Source organism: Apteryx mantelli, unplaced genomic scaffold (assembly GCF_036417845.1).
Source record: "Apteryx mantelli isolate bAptMan1 unplaced genomic scaffold, bAptMan1.hap1 HAP1_SCAFFOLD_20, whole genome shotgun sequence".
NCBI classification, from domain to species: domain Eukaryota; kingdom Metazoa; phylum Chordata; class Aves; order Apterygiformes; family Apterygidae; genus Apteryx; species Apteryx mantelli.
The window spans coordinates 4,100,007-4,110,648 of NW_027118553.1; the positions used below are offsets into that span (position 1 = coordinate 4,100,007).

Sequence of the window (10,642 nt, forward strand, 5' to 3'; positions counted from 1 at the left end):
CAGACCCTCTGAAGGGCACAGCAGGTCCTGGTGGGCAGAGAGGGGTGTCAGCCTCCCCATCAGCCCCTGGGGGCCTGGGGTCCAGCAGTGGCAGAAGGAAAGGGAGGCCACTCACTCTGTGTCTCCACTGCTCTCATGACCAGCAGATTCTTAACCCTGGCTGCCTGCAGCCCTTCTGGGCAGCCCCTCTCCCCAGCACAGCACAAGAGTCCTGGCCCCAGGGCTCCTCAGGCAGCTCCAGTGACAGAGCAGCCTGCCCTGAGCTGACACACACAGAAACAGGTTTTCATTTATTCCTCCCCACAAGCACACAATTGCTCCTCTGCTCTTCTCTGGAGACATCCCTGCTCCCCAGAGAGCCTTTCCCCAGATCAGTGTGTCCATTCTGGCCTAGACGGCCCTTCCTGCACCTCTTCTGCACCTGTGCTCCCTGCAGGGCCCTGAGCTGGCGGTGCTGCTCTGCAGGGCGAGCGGGCTGTGGGGCCTCACTGTCTGTGCTGGTGAGGGCAGGCCCAGCTGGACCAGCATCACTGCACCTGACAACGCCCTCCCCAGGGTCTGTGGCTGTGGAGGATGCTTGGAGCAATCACAGGGCATTTCCAAGGGCTCAGGGGTGTCATAGACCCAGCCCACTGCCTCTCCTGAGATTGCAGAGCCCTGATTTGGTGCATTCTTTGGTTTAGCCCTTTGCTTTGTGTGGCTCCACTTGGTTTTGGGAGACTCCACTCAGTGCCCGTTCCAGGCATACACTGTCCCTGGAGATCCCCTGTGCTCTCCTGGTGCCTCCACATTCTCTTCCAGAAGGAAGGGCATTTGTCACCAGCCCTCTAATAGCTGTGACAGTCCCTGGCAGAGACCTCTTGACAACTCACCCTCTCCAGGGGTACTGGACACCCACAAGTGACAGCTGAATCCAGTCCTCATTCCCTCACACATCACCCAAAAGAGCTGATGCCCCTTAGCCCATGGAAAACCCAGGCATGGCAACAGGGCCTTTTGGGGGGCAATTCGCTGAGCGCATTCTTGGCTCCAGCTTGGGAAGAAGAGCCCAACCTTCAGGCACAGTACTAAGGAGATCCCCTTTTATTACAGTGGTGCTGCTTGGGAGGCCAGCGCTGACACAGTGATCAGCAGCTTTGCAGAAGGCCTCTGGGTCAGACGGATGGGCTTTGCAGCTCTGGAGAAGTGGGAGGAATTCAAACATTTGTGTACAAACGTGACTGTTACAGACAGAACACACAAAGTACAAGATTTGCCTGAGATAAACTGGGAATTCCAAGTGAGGAGAGATGGTCAGCTCATTGCTGCTGAACTAGTACCAGCTGAAACAGTTTCTTCAATGCATCCTTGAGCTCTTTGTTTCTCATGCTGTAGATGAGAGGGTTCACTGCTGGAGGCACCACTGTGTACAGAACAGCCACCACCAGATCCAGAGCTGGGGAGGAGAACAAGGAGGGCTTCAGGTAAGCAAAAAATGCGGTGATGATGAACAGGGAGACCACGGCCAGGTGAGGGAGGCACGTGGAAAAGGCTTTGTGCCTGCCCTGCTCAGAGGGGATCCTCAGCACAGCTGTGAAGATCTGCACGTAGGACAGCACTGTCACGCTATGAAGGTTCAATAGTAATGACTGAGACAGTAACATAATTAAAAATATGTTTATTTCCTCATGCCAGCTCTTGGGTTTTTAACACACATTAAAATAATGCGATTACTAATTTAGAAAGGATAACCCCAAACCGTCGATTACTGCACTATTAATTGAAGCCCTGCTTATCCCAACTTGAAAGCTAGCTTGTTCACTCTCCTAGTGAGAGGACTCTCAACCTCGAGGAGTTACCTTAACCCAGCATCCCAGGAAAAGGGGAGGGGGGGGAATATTCATGGTCCAGCCGGAGAGGATGGTCCGGTCACGTTCCTGTCCCTGCTCAAACTCTCTTAGCTCCCAAGTCTCTCTTTATACGGCTGGGGCTCTGGGCAAACACTGCTTTTGCTGACCTCTGTGAGTTTCACAATCACAGGACTGTTTGTTTGTCTGCTTGGGGGGACCCTGCTAGCGAGGCAAGACCACAACACCTCCGTATCGCTTCTCCCCTCCCTGTGGGTCCGTGCAGATTCCCCGGCCTTGTCAGGCGGCAGAGTTCTTTAGGACTGTTAGCTCTTCACTCGCCCATCAGTCCACCACGTGACCAGAGTCACAGCCGTACACCCCCCCTTTTTTTGCCCCTCAAGGACAATCATGGATTTGGTCTTGTTCTTGCAATGGCAAGTAGCCTGCGTTTAAAGCATTTACCTTAGCAAAGATTTTGCATAATATTAAAGCTTTCAAGCAGGCAAAAGCAATACACATAATGATTATCATGAGTACAATTATTATGACAGTCTGTAAGCCCGATGCGAGCCTAGCTGATATGGACAGTCTGAAATTTTGGAACAATTTTTGCAACCAATTAAGCTCATTATCATTATGCTGTTTAATGTCCAAGGCTAGGCATTTAAGGTTGGTGATTTTCCCTTCAATCAGGGTCAAATGGTTGCTCAGGTTGAAGCAGCACATGCCTTTGAATTCTTCACATCCATGGTTGTGTTGTAAAAGAAGATAGTCAACTGCCGCTCTGTTTTCTAATACACTGGCACGCAAGGCTTGCACATCTCTAAGCACTGCTGATAAGGCAGCGTGGTGTTGATAGTCTTAGCTAAAGAACATGTGATTCTTTTTATAGCTTGATAGCTCATAGCAACTCCCACCCCAGGTGTAAGGAATGCTGCGGCTGAAATTTGTGATGCTGAGAATAAGATTACTTTGGAATTTCATTCAGGGTCGAGGGATGAGGCCTCCCTCCTCTTTCGTGTTTGATTCCCAGCTATTTCCTCTATCTCTTGTTTGCTTGGCATATAGATGCTCAAGCGACCTATGGTACAGGGGCCACCAGTAGCATTGGCTGGAATGTAGGAGTAAGCTTCTACCCTGCATAGCCAAAACATCCCTGTAGGGAGCACAATATGTGCATAGTTAAAGGTTACATTGGTTGCTTGATTATATTTAAGAGAAGGAAAGTTGTGGCATCGTTGGATTTTGCCAGTACAATTTACCATCATAGCACACTCAGCCGCAGGAAACATTCCTTTCACCTTAATTTCTATCAATGTTTTGTTATACCGTGTTGTGGCGGGACCTCATCGAGACATAAATTTGGGCCGCCGAAGTTCCTCCTTCTAGACAAAAGTGAGTAGTATTGAGTATTTCCCTAGCTAACTTTTCCCAAATATTGATGTTGCTGCCCCATGGGTTTAAGATCAATGTTGTCACCAGGGCCGTCTGGAGTAGGAACACGAGTCCCCACATGGTATCCTATAAGAGAACACATTTAGGCTTTCCTCGAGGCAGGGTGCCTTAGGATAAGTTGTTAATAATTAGGAATTATCCACCGAGAACTGATTCAATGTTTTTTCCGTGGCATCAAGCACTTCCCACGCACAGGGTCCTCAGGGTTTAGACAACGTCAACGGGACTACTCCAGTTTGTGGTAGTTTTACCATCACAGGCTGTCTTGGTTTACCACGTGCAGGATCAATGTCAGGATTACCCTTAACGATGCCCATATCGTTAGGGTAAAAGGCCTCGGTTCTGGGACTACTGAATGTTCCCCATCGATTATTAAGTAGATGCACAGCATGGTTAATGCGTAGGTCCCAACTCGCTTCTTCTACTTGAGCATGTCTTTTAAGTAAGCCATTGGCCCTTTCCACCATCCCGTTTGCTTGGGGATAGTAGGGGGTGTGGAACGTCCAACTAATCCCTTCTTGTGTCGCCCAGTCCTGCACTACGCGGGCTGTAAAGTGAGTCCCATTATCGCTTTGTATTTCCTTTGGTACCGGAAATACACTGAACCATTCTTGTAATACCTTAATGGTAGTTTCTCCATTCACAGTTCTGACAGCTGTCGCTCGGAGGAGATGGGAGACCACCTCGACTCCCACTAATATATATTTTCTCCCACTCGATAGCTTAAGAGGTCCTATATAATCAACCTGCCAGGGTTGCCATAATTGCTTTTTATCACCGATATGTAGTGGAGCTTGCTGTTCTGGATGATCCCTTTTTAATCTTAGTTGGCACTGAGGACAGGCTGTTATGATTCGTCGTGCAGTTGTTATATCTATGGGCCATCCTCGGGCTATACTTTCTTTTACTAAATCCTTCTCCCCTGAATGTCCTCGCTGTATATGTAGCCATTCTCCTATTCAGTCCCACTCTATTTCATTTATTGTCACTCCTCTTACCCTCGATAGCTTGTCAACTATCCCGTTCCATTTAGCTGTCTGACTTCCGTCTGAGTTGCGGGCTTTCACCCACCCTATCGCAATAGACCATTTCCTTCCTTCTTCCAACAACTCTTCCCAGTCTGCTTGCTGCCATACTGGGCACCTATTTATTTGCCATTTATTACATTCCCAGAATCCTGTCCAGTCTGTGGCCCCCTTGAATACTGCATATGAATCGGTATACACTGTTGTTGCTCCATTTCTTGTGGCAAGTCGGACAGCCTTGAGTTCTCCTACTTGGGCGCTGCCATCGCCTTCTTCTATTATTGTACGGCCTGTGCTTACTTCTAAGGCAACTGCTTTGTATTGCCACCCCGTGGCTATCCTATGTGAAGAGGCATCGGTGAACCATACCCCATTTAGGTCAGACTTTTCAGTGAGTGGTTCAGCTACTGCAATGGGAGATTTTGGGTAGCCCGGTATTGTTTCTGGTACAAGGCTAGTTAGGGGTAATTGGTATTTGGTTATCTTTAGAGGGTATTGTTTAACATTAGTTATCTTACTAGGTGGCAGTGCGGGGAGGTTTGCAAAAGCTTGATATTAGCTGTTCCAAAGCTCCACCAGGTACTGTTTGGGAGTATCCAAGTTCCTTAGCCAGGTGGGGCAGATGGCAGAGTCCCCCTTTTTGCTTGTTCCAATTTGCTATCTGTTCTATGTCCTCTCTTTTCTGATTACGTAGCATGGATTGTGGGACACCTAATGCCAGGGCACGTTGCCACAGTCTATTTCATTTCTCCCTGTCTTCCTGTTTAGTCCCTTTTTCCTTATTGTGTCGCTTGGGGGGGAGTGTCCTCTCCTTGGGGCATACAAGGCAGTAGCCTGTCTAATGCGTTTTTCCTGTGGTTTGGTATCCATCCCCATCTCTTGCGCAGTTCGATGCACTTCTAACAAGGTATCCGCCCACGCTGGTATTGGCATTGGAGGGGGCATTCAGGTTATTATGATTGTGTGCCTCTGCAGCTACAATGCAATCTCGTATTGCTTGTAGCTTCAGCTTTAACGCTGTAGGCAATCTCCATATTAAAGGTGTTAGGCTGTTTGGGCTTACCAGGGCTTGCATGGGGACGTCATAGGCTCCCCTCTCATATACCTGCTGTACACAAGCCGCCTTTTGTGTGGCTTCTGTAAGCTCACTATGGGGATTTATACCTATTCTCAAAGGCTCTCCTCTGTCCCTCGGGTCTTGTCCCCCTGCCCAATAGGCTACTCAGGAGGTGAGGGAGCGATTCCCAACTCTACCCGTCAGGAAAACTCCTGGTCCCCAATATCCTGATGCCTCCTCTTCACTTAGTATTATGTGATCACCTCCTGTTAAGGACACCCGCCACAAATACTCAGCTTCTGTTTCTGTAGGTTGCCTGCAGTATTTCTCTTGCAGTTTTCCCATCTCATCTCCTGAGTAAGGGGTAGTTCTAACTGTGGTTCTAGCGTTACCCCCATGGGGTCCTGTCCCGGTTTCGGTTTTTACAACCGGCCATACATCCAGAGGTGAGGGTTCTGGAGGGTACAAATCACCATCATCCTCCGAACTACTGCTGTTTCCCCATATATCTCTGTCCCAATTGTCTGGGTCCTCCACTGACATCTTTCTAATCTGAGCTGCTGTGGGGAGCTTCCTTGCTGTCGAAAGGATGAGTTCTAACTTGTTTTGTAATTTCTGATTTCTCTCTATCTCTAATTTCAGTTCTCTTTCAAGATCTACACACCCTGCACCTTTTCTTGTAACTGTTCCTTAGTTTTTTGATGGGTCCGATTGGCTTGTTGGGCTGCTAGTAAAGAGGCCCCTAAGATGGCACATGTAGCACCTTTTCCTTTCCCATCTCTTTGGTTGCCTCTGATTTCTTCTGTCTTACACATGACAGAGGTTTCATTCTCCCAATTATCATTTGCGCAGGCAATCCCAGAGCTTGAGGGTCCGCACCCGTGTCTCCTCAATAACTCATGCAGCAACATAGTTCAATATGATCCCAGAGCATGGTGTCTGCTTAAATCCGCATGGGGAACAGCCTGGGCTGGGCAGAGGCTGGGTGCTCAGATCCCCCAGATAGATAGTCATTTAGGTAGTAAATTGATAGTCATTCAATAATAACCCAGCCCTTTTCATCTCCGAGGTCTCTGGTGCCAGCGTCACCTCAGCCCACTCCTGAAAGGCTTCAGCGCAGTCCTGGAGGGAGCTGGAGCTGCCTCGGGCCCTGGGACAATCTGGCAGCAGGAGGGTTTGACATGGGCACAGCAGCAGCGGTGCTGGGAGCAGGGGGAGGAGCAGGGAAATTGGGGCGAAGACCCCTGCCCTCAGCTGCAAAGCCAGGGCGCTGGATGAGTGATGCCTCTGTGGCTGGCCAGGCTCCAGGTTCGGGGTGGATGTCAGTTCAAGGGTAGGAGTGCCATGATTTTCATGGGTTTCAGTGCAGCTTTGACTGTGGGGAAGGCAAGAGGGCAGACCCGGGCACACGCAACTGCAAAGGCCGGGAATGGAAATGGCAGCGTGGGGCTGGTGAAGGCCCTCCCTCTCCTCCCCATGGGGAAGAGAGTCCCCAGGCGATGCTGGACTATGCTGACCCCAGGACATTAGCAATGGCAGGAGATGTGTGTGGGTGTGCACTAGCTCTAGCCTGTGCTGTTTCTCTGAGGGTGCAGGAATCACCCTCCAATCACCCTTCCCTGGGCCTCCTGGGTCCCCACTGTCTCTCCAGGGATTGCAGAGCCCTTGTTTCCCCAAGCATACCTGCATTTAGTGCTCTACCTTCTGGTCACTCCACTGTGGACCATCCCTCAATTTGTGATGCTCCACTCACTGCCCACCCCAGGCACATGCTCTACCTGGAGATCCCCTATGCTCTCCTGGGGGCTCAGATTCCCCTCCACAAGGATAGCCTTATGTCATCCGCACTGTCACCTGTGGGACAGCCCTGGGCAGGTAACTCAGAGACCATTCACCATCTCCACTGGCACTGGTCACTGAGAGATGAGCCCTGAATCCAGCCCTCAGTCCCCAACAGATCACACAGAGACTCTGAGCTCATCCCCCAGAGCCCATGGAGTACCCAAGTAGAACACCAGGCCCCTTTGTCATGCAATCCCTAAAGCATAATTTTGACTCCATCTTCTGAAGAAAGGCCAGGCTTCAGGCATGTCAGAGGGGAGATCCCTTTTTATTATGGAAATGTTATTCTGGAGGCCAGGCCTGGCATGAGGGTGCCCAGTGCCTGGTCCTGCCCGAGCTCACAGAAATGCACAGGGAAACACCGCATTACAAGAGCACTGAGGCCATATACACACATGAAAGCAGAGGAGGACTGTGAGGAAGTGAGGAGAGAAACCCTGAAAAGAGAAAGTCCTGCTGCTGTTGGTGGACGAGTCTCCAGGAAATTTGCAGCCCCCAAGTGAAGGCTGCAGTGGGGAAATGCCAGCTGTGGCAGTGTGGGGACGGTCCTGAGGAACAGAGGGTCCGTCCCCACAGGCTGCGTCCAGACTCTCCTCCCCTACACTCCCACTCCACTGTGTGTGTCGGAGCTCTGTAGAGGGAAGGGACCAGCCCACGGTGACACCTGGCAGCAACCCTTGCAGGAGAGGAGTGTGAGATCACACCCTGACTGTGGCCAGGGGTGCTGAGCTCTCCTAATGGACATGGGATGCATGGTGTCACCCCTCCTGTACTCATCTGAGCCTGACTCTGTGCCCCTGAGCTCCCTTGGTGTCAGCACCAAAAGAGACACTGCAAAGGGAAACTCTCCTCATTGCACTGAAGGCATCCAAGGAGCTCAGACTAGCGGGCTCGGAGGTTCTCCCATCTCTGCTGATGAAGGCGGAAGCCTGGCTTCCTGCTTCAACACGGTCACTGGGTCAAATTCAAATGAGAGAGAAGTGGCACAAAACAACTTTTTTTTTTTTTACTTTTTACAAGAATGTACCAGAGAAAAGTAAGAAAATAAAAGAAATGAACAACACAGAGTCTTGATGCTAGATACCCTGTGAATGATGAGTGGCTGCACATGGGATGTTATTGGTGCTGACATTGTACCCATCGAACCAGTTTCCTCAGTGCGTCCTTGAGCTCCTTGTTCCTCATGCTGTAGATGAGGGGGTTCACTGTTGGAGGCACCACTGTGTACAGAACAGCCACCACCAGATTCAGAGCTGAGGAGGAGAAGGAAGGGGGCTTCAGGTAGGCAAAAAATGAGGTGCTGACAAACAGGGAGACCACGGCCAGGTGAGGGAGGCACATGGAAAAGGCTTTGTGTCGTCCCTGCTCAGAGGGGATCCTCAGCACGACTGTGAAGATCTGCACATAGGACAGCACAATGAAAATGAAACACCCAAAGTCTAAACAGGCAGTAACCACAATAACCCCAACTTCCCTGAGGTAGGAGTTAGAGCAGGAGAGCTTGAGGATCTGGGGAATTTCACAAAAGAACTGGTCCATGACATTGCCTTGGCAGAGTGGTATGGAAAATGTGTTAGCAGTGTGTAGAATAGCACTGAGAAAACCACTACCCCAGGCGGCTGCTGCCATTTTGGCACAAGCTCTGATGTCCATGATCGTGCTATAGTGCAGGGGTCTGCAGATGGCAATGTAGCGGTCGTAGGCCATGACAGTGAGAAGACAATACTCAGCCAAAACAAAAAAGACAACAAAAAATATCTGGGCAGCGCATCCCGAGTATGAAATGACCCTGGTATCCCACAGGGAATTGGCCATGGATTTGGGGACAGTGGTGGAGATGGAGCCAAGGTCAAGGAGGGAGAGGTTGAGGAGGAAGAAGTACATGGGGGTGTGGAGGCGGTGGTCGTAGGCTACAGCTGTGACGATGAGGCCGTTGCCCAGGATGGCAGCCAGGTAGATGCCCAGGAAGAGCGAGAAGTGCAAGAGCTGCAGCTCCCACTTGTCTGTGAATGCCAGGAGAAGGAACTCATTGAGGGAGCTGCTGTTGGGCATTTGCTCCCTTGGACTGTCCAAGGAGGAAAAGACAGTGACAAGTCAGGAGGGAATTCTCTGTTCAAAGTTCTTTCCCTCTCTCACAGACACCCCTACCAACACACGCACGCACACACACACACACACACACACACACACACACACTGCTTTACTCATGTCTGGACTTCCAATTTGTGCTAGTTGAATGTGCCATGAGGAGCATGGGCCTCTGCCCACAGGCTCCGGAGGGGTCAGTCCTGCTATAAGGCAGAAGGGTGGTTTAACATCTTCACCTCCAGTTCTGAGGCATTTTGACCACAAAAGCAACAGCTTCACTTTTGGGGGCTTTTCTGTTTGTTTGTTTGTCTGCTCTGCAGGGTAGGAATATGCAACCTTTCCACTGCTCTCCGTGTGAAGACTACTGAGTCCTGAGAGGCAAAAGCTCTCCCTGTGCCCTAGGACAGGGATGGCACACTGGTCTCCACATCAGTCCCATTCCCAGCTGCCTTGGGCATGCACCTTTCTCAGCTAGGGGACAGTCTCAACCACAAGTTACCCTTAAAGGAAACTGGCCTGTGCTGACAGTGGTGGCCACTTGCAAAGCGCAGATCTCCAAACTCACCTCTCGCTCAGTTCAGATGTCCCAAGAGTGATGGAGAGGGTGTGACATAGCGCATGGCTCCGATGATCAGAATAAGGACTCTGATGTGGCTCTGACACTGAGGCAGCTCTCAACACTCATTTTGTAGCCAAAAACCCACAGTGCTTATTTCAGCTGCCCACATACAGCCACCTGCAGCAGCATTTTCATTTCCTTAGCACCTCTGTGGCTTCTGCATGGCACATTCAGCTATCACACATATCCTACAGAAGAGCTGTGCCCTTCTGGAGGGCAGTGCACAGCCTGGCAGCACAGCCCATGGAACGTCAAGTGTCTTAAAGGTGGGGTCTCCTGAAGGACAGTCAGCTCATTCCCCATGCCTCTGCTGAGTGACAGAGGAAGGATGACGGGGGCTTGCTCAGGGGAAAGCATCTGCACTGAAGGAGCTGGCAGAGAACTGCCTGCACCCCGACCTCACATGGGGTGTCTGGTAACAGTTTCCTCTCACTCTCTGACCATCTCTCTGCTGCTTGGAGATGTCCTTGCTGGGAGCTCTTCCTTTGTCCCCACACAGGTCCCATCCCACCCACTGGGATCTCAGCTCTGCCCTGCAGAAACCTCCAAGCAGCAGGAAACTGCCCAGCAGCATCTCTCTGTTTGCAGGTGTTAAAGAGCAGACCAGAAAATCTCCGATGAGACTGGCAAGGTGATGTTGGTGCTGTCTGTAGGGTGAGGAGTGGTGAAGGCACTTGCAAACCTATTCATCCTTCAGTGTGATGGTGAAGATCTTAGCCCCTTGTTT

At 50.7% G+C, this 10,642-nt stretch overlaps 1 protein-coding gene across 1 annotated transcript; it reads right to left on the reverse strand.

Annotated features, from left to right (window-relative positions):
• Positions 1 to 8,324: 8,324 nt before the first annotated feature.
• LOC136995984 (olfactory receptor 14A16-like) lies at positions 8,325 to 9,242 on the reverse strand (the record flags this gene model as incomplete). Its single annotated transcript, XM_067316978.1, has 1 exon — positions 8,325 to 9,242. A coding segment is annotated over one exon (918 nt), but the record flags the coding sequence as incomplete, so codon positions are not given.
• Positions 9,243 to 10,642: the final 1,400 nt, after the last annotated feature.